The 18,358-nt window shown below is 38.2% G+C and overlaps 1 protein-coding gene across 1 annotated transcript in view; it reads right to left on the bottom strand.

Moving 5' to 3' along the window:
* The window catches only part of LOC149246963 (uncharacterized), a 200,736-nt gene that overhangs the window by 158,990 nt on the left and 23,388 nt on the right, over positions 1-18,358 (bottom strand). The window contains exons 3-4 of the mRNA XM_089458067.1: positions 7,022-7,164; positions 4,517-4,691 (exon numbers count right to left, since the gene is read on the bottom strand). Of these exons, the coding sequence (XP_089314193.1) occupies positions 4,517-4,691; positions 7,022-7,164 (318 nt within the window). The remainder of the gene's footprint in view (positions 1-4,516; positions 4,692-7,021; positions 7,165-18,358) is intronic.

Below are 18,358 nucleotides of genomic sequence, written 5' to 3'. Positions count from 1 at the left end.
ATTTCACTATCAAGCATTTGGCCATTCAAAATATATATATATATGGAAAGAAAATAGAAGTAAAAAAAACCATGTTATACTTCAATCCCATTATCCTTTTTGGGCAACTTGATTACATATAATTCCAATTTCAATTTCAAACGATTTTTTAACATTAACCCCCAAATCACTTGTGCTCTCCAATTCACAATGAAGATTTTAAGCACCAATTTATATAATTATATTGTTATGAATAAATATATAATAAATAATGTAAAATAATGTAAATGATAATAACCATAAATAATTATTAGTTAATTAGTAATTAGGCTGAAAAGTCATGTCTAAATGAGACACGACTCTCCATGAAGAAACACTTGCTTGATATATAAGCAAGCCTCTCGTTCTCATTGTAAATCTTTCTTATTCATTCATTTTAATATATAATATTTGTATCCTCATGGATATCTTCATATTCCAAGTCTTCTGGAGTAATTAATTTGTAGAAGGAACTTTGTTCGCTTCATTTGGTATCAGAGCAGTCGATCCTCTAGCCGCTCCACCGCTGCATAGAGTCGTGTTCTCCGATCAAGGTCTTTGACTGTCAAATTCATCAACATTGTTGTCGTTGAAGCGTTTCGCTACAACAATTTGGAGTTTCTCCATTTCACTATCAAGCATTTGGCCATTCAAAATATATATATATATATATATATATATATATATATATATATATATAGATATGGAGAGAAAATAAAAGTAAAACAAAAAAAAGATTAAAAAAATATAGAAGAAGAAAAAAAAAAACAAAAAAAAATCAAATTCAAAAAAAAGAAAATAAAATAAGTACATATAAAAATTTAAAAATAAATATAGTCCGATGTAAATTTTGAAGGAGAACATTCATATATATATAAAAGGTTCTACATTATTGATAAAAAGTGAATAATAAAGATAAGAGGAAATCTTTCCAAATACATTTAAAACTATACGTAAGAGAAGTAAGAGAAGGAAGGGTAGATAATATTATCTTGATTCTTCATTAAGTGGTTTACAAGCTCGTGGTTTTAGAAACCCGTGGTAATTGCCCATGATATTTTAAAAGTAAAAGAAAAACAAAAGGAAAGAGATTAACATCGCCATTAATCCAAACATTGAAGATAATTACATTAATATTAATTTGGCAAATCAACTATTAATTCTAGAGCCAAATATAGGCGAACGAGAAAGTTTTTTTGGCGGAAAAGAATATGAAATTAATGATTTACAAGTGACAATTGATCATTATGAGTACATATCTCAATTCTGTGTCGTAACTATGCTTGACAAAGAGGTTGACATAATTCTCAGTCGACCTTGGTTCAAGGAATTAGGTACGATCATTCTAAACACAGAAAACAAATTCTTGATGTTCCCTTACAAAAAGAAGATGGTCACGTTCCAAGACATGACAACAAAATCAAAACTGATAATAACTTCAGCAAAAGATCTTAAGGATATTTCAAAACTAATGTTTCAAGAGAATCCAGAAACAGTATCAAAGAAGCAGAAAGAGTTTGAAGAAAGTCATATCCAACAAAAATAAGGAAAATCCATGTTTGAAGGAGCATAATCAAAAGCTACTTACACAAGTAAGAAAATGTGAAGCTAAGAAACACTAGTTAGAACAAGAAAAGGAAATTTCTGAAAAGAAACTCAACGAAAATCTATCAGGAAAAGAAGACAAAAGTGTATGCCTAAAGAACCTTAACCAAAGGTTATTAGAACAAATCAAGTGTTTAAAAACTGAGAAGCTTGAATACCAAAATAAAGTTGACTCAGAAAATGAGGAACTTTTACGTCTCAGAAACCATAATCGAAGTCTACTCACTCAAATTAAAAAACTTAAGGATGATAGGAAATCATTGGAAAATAAGTTAGAAGAACTTATCATGAAAGAAATGTCGAAGTCGTCAGTCCAAGTCGGAGGTAAAGGAACGAATACCGATCCAGTGAATATCATAACTCAAGAAGAATGCAAACTAGTTGAAGAAAAGACGCACTTAGATGTTGCAGTTCAGATGATAAACACCCCAAGTGAAGATTTTGTAACCAACTCAACAACATCGTCACCTAAAGTAAATAAAATAAATTTCTCACACTTAATAAGGGAAAATCAAACCAAAAAAGTTCCCTATCGGCATCTGAATCATGAGAGTAGACAACTCAACCATGCTACATATCGGGACCATTCAGAACAAAACAACAAACTGATGTTCTAGAGAAGACTGATGTAACCTCAATCCAATCCTATGATGACAAGTTATTACAAAATTCTCGTGATCAAAATATTCCACAGAAGATTAATCTAGGATGATCCGATCCCTTCTCAGTGCGACAATTTTGTTTGTCAATTAGAAGATCATATCAACTTGTATCGACGAAGATGATTGCTCCGAGAGAGAAAAACATTCGAAGCTGAAAAAGAGATCAAGCTTTTTCCATCGACAAGCTTTGAGGACAAAGCTTTTTCAGGAGGAAGGCAATGTTATGAATAAATATATAGGAAATAATGTAAAATAATGTAAATGTTAATAACCATAAATAATTATTAGTTAATTAGTAATTAGTAATTAATCTGAAGAGTCATGTCTAAATGAGACATGACTCCCTGTTGTCGCGCGGATTGACACGACAACGCTCAGACCGGGGGCTGTCACTCTGATCCCCGGTCTCTCCGTTTAAGCCTGTCTCCCGCGGCTAAGGGGGGTAGACCCTGCGAGATGATGAGACCAACTGTCGACCAGTTGGTTGGGAGACACGAGACACGATAGCACTAAAATGGATTTGAAGTTAAAAGACCAGTGCCTTAAGAGATTTTTATTTAAATGATTACTTGTTAAATGATACAGAAAAATGAACCATGAAAAGTAATCATCTACCATCAGCTAGATCACAATGCTCAAAACGATATCCAGCAACTGAAAGCTTCAAAAAGATAAATGCTTAAAACCACCACGAAAATCGTAAATTATTAACCAGATATCATATTTCGTATCTCAAATTGAAAATTTTCAGATTTCAGCATGAAAGACAATTCCCGAAAAATAACTGGATCTGACAAAAAAGGAAAAATTCCGCAAATTTTTTTTTTTTTTTTTTTTTATAAAAATGAAAAAATAAAAAATCTAAAAATTTTAAATCTAATTAACATTAAATCTAGAACATAAAATTAAATCTAAAAAATAAAACTATACAAATTTTAGGATCTAAACTAACCTAAAAAATCAAATTTAAATCTAAATAAATAAATAAAAATCTACGTTAGCCCCTTTTTTTTATTTTTATTTTATTTTATATTCAAAATACAATTAACAAAATCTAAAAAAACTAAACCCTAAGGCATATGTACATTTAACCAAATGAAACTAAAACTAAAAAATGAAATCATAACTATTTATTTTTTATTTAAATCGAAACCTAAGAAATAAAAACAAAAGGCATTAACATCGAAAGTTAATGGAAATCTAATCTAACTAAACCGTAACCAGATGAACGACTACGCTATGCATAAAGTAACCAAAACGTTAAATGGATTCATTCGACAGCACTCCCCATGAATAAACACTTGCTTGATATATATAAGCAAGCCTCTCGTTCTAATTGTAAATCATTCTTATTCATTCATTTTAATATATAATATTTGTATCCTCATGGATATCTTTATATTCCAAGTGTTCTAGAGTAATTAATTTGTAGAAGGAACTTTGTTCGCTTCATATATCTCATCATTAATGACACTAAAGATCCACTCATATTGTATGCTGCATCTTGACAATGAAATGCTAAAGAATTTTATCACTCCATTATGCTTATATGTTGATCAATTATTCAGAGAAATTTACTATATTCTTTACCATCCAGTAAACAAAAGAAAAACCTCAATGCCACAAATTCTCATAGGCATAAATTTCACCAATTACATAGAAAAAACTGGAATTTAGTAATGTAGACGGTATAAATTGTGAGTTTAAGAGTGAAGATGGAATGAGCTACAGCAACTCCAAAAAATAGATGTCGGAAAACATACTAACAAAGAACAAAATCTTATGCACATAACAACTGCAACTATTATTAACTATTGTCATGATATTGAAATGTAAACTTTGCACTAAAAGGTACAATAATGACACATGTACACACATCCTTGTATTGTATTGTAACAATTATCTCTTCATAGTCGAACTACATATTCCCTAGTACAACAGTTAGATCTATCTTGTTGTCATGTAATCATCCTACAAATGACTGCAGCAACCATGAACTCTGCTGCAGAGAAGTTCAAGGGTTAAAGTTTAGGGTGCATAAAAATATATTTTGTAGCTTCATGAGGAATTTTTCTTAATTTATCAGTAAATTTTGAAAGGCTTAAGATATTCTTCTGCAACAATGGATAATTAGCATGAGTTCCTAACAAACTTGCTGATGTCGACATGAAACTTTATCATATATTTTGCAGGAAAATGAAGCTAAACAAGAAAGGCTTCAAAGTACTTACATCAGCTTGAGCATAAAGATCTGCTGCGAGACCCGCACCACCACCGTTATTGCTTGGAATCTCACAAACAATTTCTCCCCAGTCACATAGTGCATTCGCACAATTTATCCTAGATTCTTGCTTCAACTCTCCTCCTTCAATAGAAGATATCTTTCTATATGCCTCAACACTCTGCCTAAACACATACTGTTGCCAGTTAGAACCAACGGGTAAAAAGTTATCACCATGTATGTTTATGTGTCTCTATTTTGAGAATTGGATACACTTTCCTCTATTTCATTTCCTTGTACCATTTCCCTCTTAAATGTAAACTGTATACCTATTTCATCTAGCTATTCTGTCATTTCACACGCTCATTTCTAAAGGCACAGCAAATGAAACCATATCACAAAACGAATTAACTGTAATAATGTTTATTCCTTAAGAAATAAAGCTACTGCATAGAATAGGTTAGACTAGATTAACTAGCAAAATTCATAATCATGTTCTCTATTCAAACAGAGGAAAAGCTGCAGAAATCTAATGGCAATTATTTTATGTATGTTTTTATAAACAGGAGCATCTGCTGTGTACACAACCATGGCCCACGACATCTTTCTAGGGTATTAGACTCTATGTACATGAGTAACCATCGACTAAAAAAACACGCCCCTTTAGTTGCATTGCCTACTTTTGTATTTATTTGCTGGACATTAGTAAAATGATCCTATCTTTCATGAGATATGAGTCTTGTATCTCATTTTAATATTCAATGACACAATCAACTCTCTATGTCTTTCTCAAAGGGTGTGTGTTGGACTGCAGCCCAGAGATGAAAGAACAAATCATTCATATAATACACAGATAAATACATGATCTTGACCCTTGGATTCATCTTCCAAGAGGTCTCTTGAACTGCCGATGACAGTCCATATTTCTGATCATAACCTTAACACATTGGGTGTCTAACATCCTGTAAATATACCAAAGCTAAATATGCTAATATAATGCAAACAATATTAAAAAACTTCTACCATCAAGAGAGCAAATCTCAAGAGGCAATGCAGGAGCTCCACCAGTCTGAAGACAATCTAAATCTGGAAGAGATGTACCACAAAGTCTGACTGGATGGGAACCCGTCCTTTTCAATCTAACGATGTGGCACAGCAAGAGGGTATAAATTCTCCTGGTGCAGGCCCAATCCAATGTATGAAGGCTTGGTCTCCATAACTCAGAACTGTACAAAACTGTCAGTGTGATGATGGAGTCCATAAGGTCCAGTTCGAAGGAGATGTCATGAAATGATGCTGCAAACATTGCCTCTCTATATGAGTAAGGGACCCATGCCCCTTAGTCACTCGGGGTTGGGAGATAACAACTTGTTAACTTGTATGGTTGTGAAGGATTAGCAACACTCTAACACAAAAGCCGACTAGGTAAAAGGGGAGTGCAAACTTAAGTTTTAACCACCCATGAAGACCCCTGCTAGGAGCCCCTCTACCTGCCCAACATGCAACTCTTTCATTTTGCAATGAAATTTTCAGGATATCATTTCTTATCACAACAATACAAGAGGCAGCCTCCAATGTATATCCACCCATGAAGATCACCACTAGGACACCCTCTGCTTGCCTGACATGCAATCCTTTCTTTATCAGCATGACAATGCAAGTGGCAGCCATCAATGTATTTCCCCCTTTCTCTTCTCCTTAAATAAAAAATACCCACAAAAGATGCGGAGTTTGACTGCTCAAATAACAATCTCATGTTTATCCGCAAATATTCAACTTCTATTTATTGAGTACCTTATCATCTATTACCGTCAATACCCATTTAATTCTTGAGGATGTTTAGACACATAAGAATTTTGGAGCTCAAGTAAACAGGAAACTGCTTGTTAGTGTAGTTGTCATCATGCACCGCACCCCTCTTGTATCATCAATATCACTCACTGAGAAATTCGACCAGGACCTATTTTTAGTGTTCTAATGTGGAACGAGCCTGAATTATATGCAACAGCCAAACAGTTAACAGTCAAGGGAATTTAACATGTTTGCTGAAGATCCTTCTCAGAAGAATTAGGACAGTAGCAATTTGTTTGCTTATGGGCATTTGCTTAAGTTTTATATGGATAATGAATACAGTATGTTCCCTTCCAACTCAAGCATGGATGTAGGGATGTCTTGGACTATCTTGTATCCCCATCAACTGATGGTAGAGAATTTAAAAAATTTAATACACACCACAGTACCTTTACAGTAACAATGCAGAGTAAAAACTTGTTAAAAAAACTCCAAATCAGTCATGTATTCGACATACATTACTGATTTCATCTCTTTCTTTCTACAATGCAGAACCATCTAATCTAGGATTGCTAGAAAAGGAGAAGCAAATAATTCAATGTAATTTGCAATTGTGATATCTGTTGTATGCTTTTGTCAATTAATGTTGGAGAAAACCTGATTATAGTCACTTCTCATAAGAAAAAGGTCAGTGCAGTAATCTGTAATTTCTCACAAATACTACCTGCAAAGGTTGGCAGCATAGAGTGACAACTGAAGCTGCAATTGAATAGCATGATGCTTTTTTATATTTCCTTTAAAAGCACTCTGATTCCCCAAACAGGGACCTTTCCTCACGGCACTGGACCACAATAAGAAAGCCTCACCCTGCAAAGAAATATTGTGCAATGTTAGAGAAATCAATCTCAAATTTCAAGCAATTACATTAATATAAGAAACTTTCAATTTATGTAATTCTGTGAGTACCCAGTACTCACTCCCTTAGCTAAACTTTGTGCACAAAGGTGACTACGTCTAAATATTTTGGTATTTCGAAAAGTTATCAACAACAATACAATGGTGGACAAATAATTAGGAGCATTAGTGTAGTAGATTAATGTAACAAGGCCCACATCATCTTCACAGTTGCATCTAGCGAAAAGAAGCTAAGAATGTAAATGCCAAGGACAAGTTATTCAGTTTCTGAAAACTGAAACTGAGACTACAAAAAAAGAAATACAAAGACGGGCGCTGCATCATTAATGTTTGCTGCCATAAGATCACAAGAAAATATAGTGCACATAATGGGCCACCTCAATGATGCAGTGTTCTCTGTAAAACATAATTAACTATTTGTGTCAGGGATAATGCACAAGAGAAAAACAATAAAATTAGAAAAATAGTGCCAGGGACAAAAAATAACTAACCATCTTAAGCCTATATCTGAACCAAATTGTATGTCATTATTTTTAATTTTTCTTTAATCATTTTTTATGTCACTTCATTATTTTTCTCTCCTTTTAGTTTTGCTGCTTGCACATCCTCTTTTATGATGAGACCACCACTGCTTACACATAGCAGGGGTTCAGTTCTCCGGCCCTACCTTCACTATGAGGCCTGTTTTCATGCCCTGGCTCAATAGGGGTTGTTACCCACCACCTGTGGGTAACGTATATATAGGAGAAAATATTTCTCCTAAGACAGTCCTCAGCCAGCAGCCAGCAGCCTCTTGAAGCCACCAGATAGTATTGTCTCCGCATCCTGAGCTAGCCAAGTGGTCCCTCGACCACTTGTCATGAATGTATGTTTGAAGGTGGGCCTCCCGACCCCAAATAACTCAATGTGTCATTGTCTCTGCCACCTGAGCTAGTCATGTGGTCCCTCGACCACTTGTCATGAATGTATGTTTGAAGGTGGGCCTTCCAACCCAAAAGGTATGGCTTTTCACTAGTATGTTTGAGTAATTTTCCTTACTTGTCATGGGCACTCTTGGGCATGGATTGGTGGGGGGATTTGGTGGGAAGAGTGGCTTAGGCTTGTATCCTTGTCTCCACTGCCCGATTTCGTGGTTACCTTGTATCCTAGTCTCATGGGATCTCCTTTACTATCCATTTGGCTTTTGGGTTGGTACTACATGGGAAATCCCGATTTTGGTTGCGTGGTCCAGCTTCCCGATACCACCTACATCACTCCCCTTCCACTCATTTTAGCCCCATTCATACATTTTCCGATCCGGGTCCACATTGGGTTAGCCTCCCCTTCCCCTTGTCCACACCTTGGGTCAAACTTGGAACGATGCCCCAAAGGTTGATACAGCTAAAAAGAAAAGAAAAAGCATAATTTGGCCACTTTCAACAGGAATTGAACCACAAAATAAGAAAAGATGGTCCGGACATACAAATTTGGCACGTGGGCAAAAACCACACATGAGCTCTCCCCCGTATCCATGGCCATCACCCTGGTTCCTATGGGCCCTAAATGAGCCCCCTCTATCATTAAGGAACCCATGATTGTCCCACCCCCTGGTGGGCGATAAACTGCCCCACCTTAGGGGGGTATTCACTGCTACATATTACACATCATGCTCTCATACCCTGGAGCCTCGAGAAATTATAAAAAAAAATCAATAAAAGGCAAAAGGCATATGAAGAAGGGTGGGAAAACAAAGGTCGGGGTTACTCGTACTACGATTTGCTCCCTCCTACACTCACATACCCAGGCGTGGGCTTCCCTTATTATAGCTACCCATGAACTTTGACATGTGGTCTGGACTCTGGATGATTCTCCTAATCCCCACTCCATTCCATTATTATATCATTTGCCACCTACCATTTGAGGGATGTAGCACGAATATGTCACCCCCTCTAGAGGTTGAAACCACCTAATAAGGTCCTTGGCTAACCCCCAGTTTGGAGACTCTAGTACATACCAAAGCCCACTATGGAAGGGCATGCCACCATGAAGTGCCCCATTGATTCCATGACTTGTAAGCTATTTTACTTGATTATTCTAATGATTTGTTGTATCGGAGGTCAAGGGGACACATTGGATCTTATGCAAGATTGCAGATGGATTCCCATTTGGGGCTTGGTCTCCCTATACGGGGTCATATCCCTCTAGAGGGCCACATTGGCACTTGTAGGGTGAGTGTTGACAGCCATAGGCCTCCACCATAGCCGAGATTACTTCATGAGTCCCCAACAGCGCTCGTTGATTGCTCCTATTCCACCTTTTGGATGGGAATGATGCACCTGGTTCACCATGCCTAGTTGACTCCACAGATGTACCATACACTTGGCAGATGTTCCAGGATCTGGAGGATTGTCCCTGTGGCAGAGGGAGGTCTTATGTCATCATTCCAAACCTTACAGATGGTCTACAGGCACTTCTAATCCATTTGGAGACCCATGACGATGACCTTGTGCCCCCACACCCACTTGGGAGCACCACAGGTTCTTGCTTGGAAAACAAGGGGCCAACCCCTTGTCCACTATGATGGGAGTCCATTTCTACATCATGGCACCCTTTGGACTTCATTAGGCCTCCTCAAAGGCCCAATGACTCACTTTGTTGATCATTCAACCCTCTTGAGAGGCTTATTCATGTATTATTGAGCTATTTGGTGGGCTTGTCACCAAAAGTTATTGTTATTATGCACATTATTTTATTCTAGGGGCTAAATTAGGCCAAATTAGCTTAATCGAACTCATTAGACATTGTATAAATAGATGAGAGTTGATTCATTCTCTCATCATCACTTGGATTGGGTTATTAGCTCTTGTGAGATTTTCGCTATTCCTTTTGGAGGATGAGTTTGGATGATACGGATGAATTTTGATGTTTGGATATCTCTCTCTTGTCTTGGAGCTTCATTTTTGGCATAATTTGATGATTGGATATACTCTTTTATACATGTAAGTGCTATCTCAATGCTTATTCTTGTCATTTACTTTTGTCACATGAATGTTGCTAGGACTTTCGCTATACAAGTCTGAAATTTACTACTCTATATGAAATTGTGGGAAGTTTGTTCTTTTATAGCGTTGCATCATGTCATGGGCCATGTATGAATGGGTGAATGTTCCTAGAGATGATTTATGTTAAATGCATCTTGATAAGTCATCAATTATTGCAAGTTGAAGTATAAAGTCCTTGCAGTAGTTGCTCTCATGCTCTAATGCCATGCAAAGTTGTTGAAGGCCTCCTTGATTAGGTGAATTCTTTCCAAACCATAAAATTCTCCTTGACTCCATCTCTCCCAAAGGACAAGGCATTAATCCTCCATAGGTGATCACTATAAAGCTTATTTCTTTCACCTATCCTCTTCTTTCTAGGCTTGTCCCTCAAAGGTCATCTAGGGCATCACTTATCTCATGATCTAACCATCCAAACACTTCGGTTTTTGGTCCACAACTGCGTTGAAGCCTTCTCTAGAGGCCCTCCAAATTTGAATCAAATCCGATAGTGGGATTTCGAGATATAGCAAGCCCTAGTTCAAGGACCACTTCTTACCCTAGGTTTCCCTTCGCTAATGTCCTCATTGGGATCATTGAATTCTAACCTCAAAGAAAATTTGTCCTTTGATCCTCTTCTCCTCCCTAACTGGGTCAAGCCCCTCATTGCATGATCAACTCCACACCCTTTAACTAATTTTGGGTCTGCTTGGTCTCGTGTGGTCCTGCAACCTTACAACTCCAATTCAACAAAGATCACACAAAGACCAATTTCCCATAAGGATTTCTAGGCCTAGGTATCATCTTTGCAAGATATATTCCCAAACCCTAGCCTCTAGAGTCCTCTTATCCCTTCCTAGAGAGCATATCAGCTTGTCGCCCGAGCAAGAAGGCCATATAATTGAGTATCTCTTGTGAATAAGCTCTAGGAATCACCCTTTGTCCATTCATTGACCTACTCATCCTTGTGATTCCTCTTATATCGGGTCTCCTCCTATCGGTGAAAGTCTGTTAAGAGTAGGGGGCCTTAGCTGAGGTGACAATGGGCTATCGCTCCATCGTTGTCCCTTGACCCAGTGATTGCTCTATAGGGTCCCCTCCAAGGACCCCTGCTAGTTTGAGCGGTAACAAGGGGTATGCCTCTCTCTCCATTCTAGAGCACCAATGTTTCCAGTTGCATTTCCAGGGCATCCCAACAAAGTTGCTCATCTTTAACACTATCTTTAAACCCATTCTTCTTTATGTTGTTGAGGCCCAGGGACCTAGTTTGACTTTAGTAGATTGGTCTCAAGTTGAAAGAGTTCAGTCTATCATGATCCAATATATATTTGTTGCAAACAAACAGTGCCACAAGATGTTGTCCAAGCTAAGTTTGGGACTCTATCCTTTACACTTGAACATTTTTAGACTCATCTTTTTTCTCCACAAGATTTACACCTTGGGGATACTGCTTTTGGATGCAACATATACTCCTATCTCACTCTTTGCTCCAAACATACTACACAAGGCTGGTTTACTAAGGCCACTCCTCTCCTCCCTTTTATTGGTATATATGTACTTGATAGCAAAGTGGTCAAGGATAGCATCTTTTAGAGATACACTCAAAGCATTTAGGTCTCCCCACCTTGGACTCTTGGTCCCAAGATGGCCATTTATTATGATATCTTGATATAGTTGCAGAACAATCTGATTACTCATCTAAACTACATTCAACATTCATTAGGTTCATGGCCTCATGGTCCCACTTGGCCAATTGTACATTTGCTCATATCACTTATGGGCCAAGACATACCATCACATCCTAAGGTTCTATCTGCCAACTATACAATCTCTAGGAGGCCAAGACCAAGGAACACTTAGTCTTCAAATGTCCTATATACTGTTAAATCTGGTAGTCATTGCTTAATACACGACTTCAGTTGTTCCCATGTGACCTCCTTTCACTGCCCTGATCAGAATTGCATAGTAGCCTTATATGTTCAAGAGGTAATGATCCATGAACGAGACACTTTGCAAGGCCTCTCTATTGGTGGACATGCTAATCACCAAGATGACTACCCCACCCATGAATTGGATGGCAATAAAATTGTGAGACAAAAAAACTCTCCTTGCAAGGGCAGTAAGTATGACAGATTTAAGAGACCTCTAAGTCAAACCCATTCACTACAATGCATGGCCTCTCAAGTCAACCCAAGCAAGTACCCTCCATCACGATTTCTTCCCCTCAACCTTAGATGTTAAAAGAGATAAGACTTGTCAATCTTCTCTTTTCTCTTATCACTCCAAAACTCTAACCAAGATTGTATAACCCAGGCCCTTCAACCTTGAGAACTCTTTGGAAATCATCATCAAGGTATGCATTGGTCCCTTCACAACCATTAATGAGGACAAGAAGGCATGTCTAGGTATGGCATCTCCCTCTTCCTCTACTTTCATTTCCATTTATGGTGTTGATAAGGAGGTAAGGCCTCATGCCTTGTAGGGTTCCAGGCCCCTTCAACCTTGGGCACTCTTTGGAAAACACCATCTAGGTATGCATTGGTCCCTTCACAATCATTAATCAAGACAAGAAGGCATGTCTAGATATGGCATCTCCCTCTTCCGCTAATTTCATTTACACTTATGACGTTGATGTGGAGGTAGGGACTCATGCCTCGTAGGGTTTGCCTAGCCCGTGAATTTCTCTTTCTTTTATTATTATTCATATTTCGATAGTCCCATTGTTTAGTGGCCACTAATTGTAATCTCTAGTCCTATTGAGTTGTCAGCTAGGGAAACATGGACATTAATAAAATCATCACATCTTATTTCTTATGATGCGTTTAAAGAGTTCTATTCATCTCTATGTGTCATGATCATGGTATATGCTTTGCTCAACTACTGTCAAGCACATACTGAAAACTGAAACTCATACTACAAATAAAGAAATACAAAGAGTGCCATTGTATTATTAATTTTCATTGCCAAAAGATCACAAGAAAAATATAGAAAATGGAATGCTAGACAGTCCAACAATACAATGTTTTCTCTAAAACATAATCAAGTATTTGTTCTAGGTATTGTTTCCCACCACCAGTGGGTGACCCCATAGGAGAATTTTCTCCTAGATTTGTCTTCAGCCGACAGCCAACAGCCCCTAACTGTTGATTTGGGGTAGCATCAGATGTGTTGTAGGCCTCAAATTTTGCAGAGAGGCTTGGGCACATGCATTCCAAAGAACCCGGAAACCGTTTTGGGAAATTCCACCCAGAGATGATTATATTAAAATAATTAATATTTTTAATGGGGTTCCTAAGTATAATCTAGAAAAAGACAGAGATCAAGTCAAAACGATCTAAGCCTTTGATCAGGAGTTAATCTAGTTTGTTGGTTGCCCAACAGGAATATACAAGAAGGGGCTTGAGGGTCATCTAGAAAATACACCAAGAGAGATCAAGAAATCGATTTTTTGAAGTGAGAAGTTCTCTAGAGGAAAATTCGATTGAGGAGATTTCTTGCAGCGGAGGGGTAGGGATAGCTTCTGGAGAGAGAGAGAGAGATTTTCTCGACAAAAGGGGAGAGGGTGATTCAGTAGAGAGAGGGAGAGGGTGATTCAGTAGCCCAGACGCAGAGGTTGACGCAGGCCAGCAGGGCCACGTAGAAGCAACGCAAAGGGTGAGAGAGAGTCGAAAATCTAGCAGCAGAGTCAGTTTTAGTAGCTGAAAGCCAAGGTGTGATCCCAAGAGGCTGAGAGCAGTGACTCTGGGCTGCAAATCAATTCCCCAACTGGGTGATGTAGTGCCTAGGAGAGTTGATGATGGGACAGTGTAGAGGCAACGCAGGGCCTACCAGGGGAAACTCATCCAGTGATCGGATCAGCCAGACTTTTTCTCAGTGATTGTGTGAGATAATCTCACAAAGCTTCTGCCAATATTTCTCTATCTGTAACTGAATAACCCTGTGAAGTATTCAGCGATGTATTCAGAATTTGCTACTGCTTAATAATAATAAACCCTCAAAGTTGTTGCACTGATTTTCCCGCATTGGGTTTTCCTTCAGGATCATATTTAATTTGGTATAGGTTGCTTCAGTAATTTACTTCAATATTTCAAGAAGAAATCTGAAATAAGTTTGCAATGTAATTTACGATCTAGGTGAAGTAGATTCATTTGGTTGCAATAGGATTCCAAAGATTGTTAGATCTAGGAATTTTCACATGGAATCAAAGCTGCAGGTGAGGCAAGAAGAGCAGAGTTGGTAGATCCAGCGTTGAGCAGAATAGGGAGATTGAAAAGCTACAGGAGGCAACAGTTCGAAACCCCAGAGGGTTTGCGCAGTTCTTAGCCAGAGGGCTGAAATTTCGAGGTAGTCTCTCTTCGAGTGAGTCGACAGAGAGGACTCCCAGTTCGAATTTTTGTCGGGGCAACGTTGAAGCCTCAACGTGAGGAGCGCTGGTGGGACGCAGACTTTTCTGTAGGTAGTTTGCTAAGCGGAAAATTGTCAGAAGAGAGAGGAGAAGCACGGTTGAGGGAATTTCTTTCTCAAAGAATTCCTAGCCAAGGAATTTGAATTCTCTAGAGCTGCGCAACAACAAGGGGCAACAATTTTACTAGCTCCATAAGGGAGTGCGTAGGCTAGGCCCACAACAGCACAAAGGAGAGAGGAGGTCATTCGACTTTCTATTTTTCGCAGAAATGGCAACCAGTGGCTTGAGGGATCAGGACAGGTTGGATGGAGCATCCAACTACGTCATCTAGAAGGCTAGAATGTCATTCCTTCTAGATAAGCATGCCCTCAAGACATACGTCGACAGCGTGGTGGTTGTCCCTGCAAATGCAGATCCGCTGAAGAAGTACAAGGCTGAGATGGAAAAGGCCAAGAGGATGATCCTGGATGGAGTCAAGGATCATGTGGTGTGCCACGTTGCTAGCAGAGCAACTACTATGGAGATGTGGGATACTTTGGCCACGTTGAATAAGGGATCTTCCAAGCAGCGGAAAATGTACTTAGAGCAGAAATTGAGATTTGCTCAGATGCGGAAAGGAAAGTGTGTGGATCCCTTCCCCACAAAGTTGAAAGAGACCCGTTATGAGTTGTTGGCTACAGCGCATATACCTCGGGATTCAGAGTTAGTGAGATTGGCCCTAAATTCTGTCTCTGATGAGTGGCAAGTCTTTGTCCAGAGTATCTCGGGCAGAGCAGCATTGCCTAATTGGGATGAGATGTGAACAGCTCTAAAACAAGAGGAGTTGAGGAGAGACATGGTCAAGGTCAAACTTGACGGAAGCAGCAGTAGTAGTGGGTCGAAGCCCAAGGAGGAGGATAATGCAATGCTTGCATCGAAGGGAAAGCAGGGGCAACAAAGACGAAAGAAGGACATCTCCAAGGTGAAGGGTTTTAGATTTGGCGAGATGGGCCACTATGCATCCCAGTGTCCTTTGAAGAAAAAGGACAAGGATGACAAGCACGACCCTAAGGTTGCAGTCGCAAAGATCGAAGAGGAGTTCACCATGACAACCGAGATTCCTCCAAGAGGGAGGTGGGCTGATTTGGAGTTGTAGTTTGAAAGAGCTACAGATGGGCAACATCCTTGAGGAGTCCACCTCTTGAATCAATACCTTCCTACGAGAGCCCAATTTTGTTAGGATATTCCGACACATAGGATATAGTTAAGTATAACTTGGTCTAGTGTATAGTTAGGTAAAGTGTGTTTCTTTAATGTGTACTTTTGTAACTTATAAGCCAACGGTCATGATACGTTCTAGACATGAAGTGAATCGACGGTTCATTCTCTCCTTAGTAATACTGACACTTGATCCGTGGCTTAACACCCGATTGGTCCATGATCTCTATTTAAAGAGCATGGAGGGTCATTTGTAAGGTGACCGTTCATGAGAGAAGCTTATGTAAAATTTATTTCTTTTATTAATAAATTGCCTAAAGTGGCCACGTTGGCTCAAGTCGTGGACTGTTTCCCTCTTTGAGGGTTTTAACCACGTCAAAAATACTGGTGTATTGATCTGTGATCTGTTTGTGAGAGGTGTCCTTTAGTGTTCTATCTGAGGAACTTACCCTGTAAATTCCTACATGGTATCAGAGCTATTTGAGGGCCACATCCATTGGTGATCCAAATCCAAAGCCGGTACAACTGCATCCAACTGCCGTTTCCTAGATCTATTGTTTCTGACCGCTTTCGAGCTGAGGGGACTGCTCTATTGTGTTAGGAGCATCTGTTCCAGTGAGGAGCCCCTCTCGTTTCATGTGAAAAGGTTTCCAGTAGCCCTAGCTACGTCATTTTTAAGATCTGGAGGTAAACAGTCATTATTTGCAATTTTAGTTATTTATCTCTCTGTTTATTTCGATTTATTTATCTCTCTGTTTTCTATTACTGGATCTATACCTTTCATTTCTGTGTATGCTCTTTGCCCCGCGACTCTGTGCGATCTAGGCAAATCAGAAACAAAAAAGAAGAATTTTTCTCATGCGCATGCTCTTTTCCGCCGCGCCTTAGTGTGATATCGGAAGATCAGAAACATTGAGGAAAATATTTAGCTTCCGGCGAAAACTAACTTCAAGCCATAAGGTTTGGTTTTTTTTTTTGCACATCCATGTTGGGTTGTGTGGTTTTTTTGTTTTGTAGGCCAAAGAGGGCTTTTTCAAGTAAACACTAACCCCAAAGCTTCAGTGACTTCAAAAAAGAAAACCCTTCCTCTTTTTCAAAAATTACTAACCTTTAACTAGCTCACTTGATCCAAAGTTACTTTATGAGAGTAGAGGTCTTGGATTCAAGTCTTTCTTTTTGTTGAGTTACTTTTTCAAAAAGCACATGTAACTTATGTTTTAAAGTTACTTTATGTAAAAGTGTTCTCATCATTATAAAAGGTGAATCACTTATAATTCTAAAGTCTTTTTATCCTTTACTTAAGTTACAATCTAGTGGGTAGCTCATAAAGCACCATTGTAAAAGTGACTTTCACCTATTTATAAAAGTGGTGTAGGAATATACAGGGTAAGTTCCTGAAATAGAACACCAAAGGACACCGCTCAAACAGATTACAGATCAATACACCAGAATTCTTTACGTGGTGAAAACCCTCAAAGAGGGAAACAATCCACAACCTGAACCAACACAGCCACTTCAGGCAATTTATTGATAAAAGAAATAAAATTTACATAAGCCTCTCTCATGAACGGTTACCCTACAAATGACCCTCCATACTCTTTAAATAGAGATCATGGACCAATTGGGTGTTTTAAGCCACGGATCAAGTGTCGATAATACCACGAGGAGAGAATGAACCACCGGATCCTATGTTACTTGGGAGCGGGAGCGGGAGCGGGAGTGGGAGCGCGAGCGGGGAGCGTGAGCGAAAACGAGAGCAGGAGCGACCATTTTCAAAAGCTCCTGGTTTGGGAGCGAATCCCGGAGCGATTTTTTAAAAATATATATATTTTTTATATTTTTTAATTTTTGATACATATATGTCAACAAAAACATGTAGAATGATGAATTAGATATAAAAAACATTAAAAAACATAGATTGAACCATATAACAACAATCATTAGAAGTTATAATCTTCATCAACCACGTCTGCAAGTTAGTAACATACAAGATATTGAGTCTCATGATTCATCAATCTTAAAGTTTCAAGCTTTCAAAATTCAATATATAACATTTATCATCATTGATCACCAAAGTTGTACTTGTAAGCTAAGTGTAACCATTACAACAAATAATATCTAACATGAAATGAAATGTTATAAAATGAAATGAAATGAAACAACTTTCAACTTTCATGAAGCATCATATTCATAATTCATTACTAATGAGTTATAATTGCCAACTTCAAACTTAAATTGTCATATATTGTTTAAATAAATATCATAATAAATATGAAAGAGTCAATAGTTATAAAAGCTACTAAAAACTAGAAAAGATAAGTAAATCTATTATCTATTTCTTATGCTTGGGCCCCTTGCCACCACGAGAAATGTCTAATTTTTTAGTCTTGTTGCAAAATCAAGATCTTTGTCATTAATATCACCCTCCAAGCATTAATATCCAGAGGTATCTTTGTCATTACCTTTGTATCTGTATAGGGATCTTTGTCATTAATATCACCCTCTAAGCATTAACATAAGATAGAAA

Source organism: Pinus tabuliformis, chromosome 7, assembly GCF_031772625.1.
Source record: "Pinus tabuliformis cultivar Carrire ecotype Pingquan chromosome 7, CPIR1, whole genome shotgun sequence".
Lineage (NCBI taxonomy): Eukaryota > Viridiplantae > Streptophyta > Pinopsida > Pinales > Pinaceae > Pinus > Pinus tabuliformis.
This window is presented reverse-complemented; position numbering and strand designations above follow the sequence as displayed.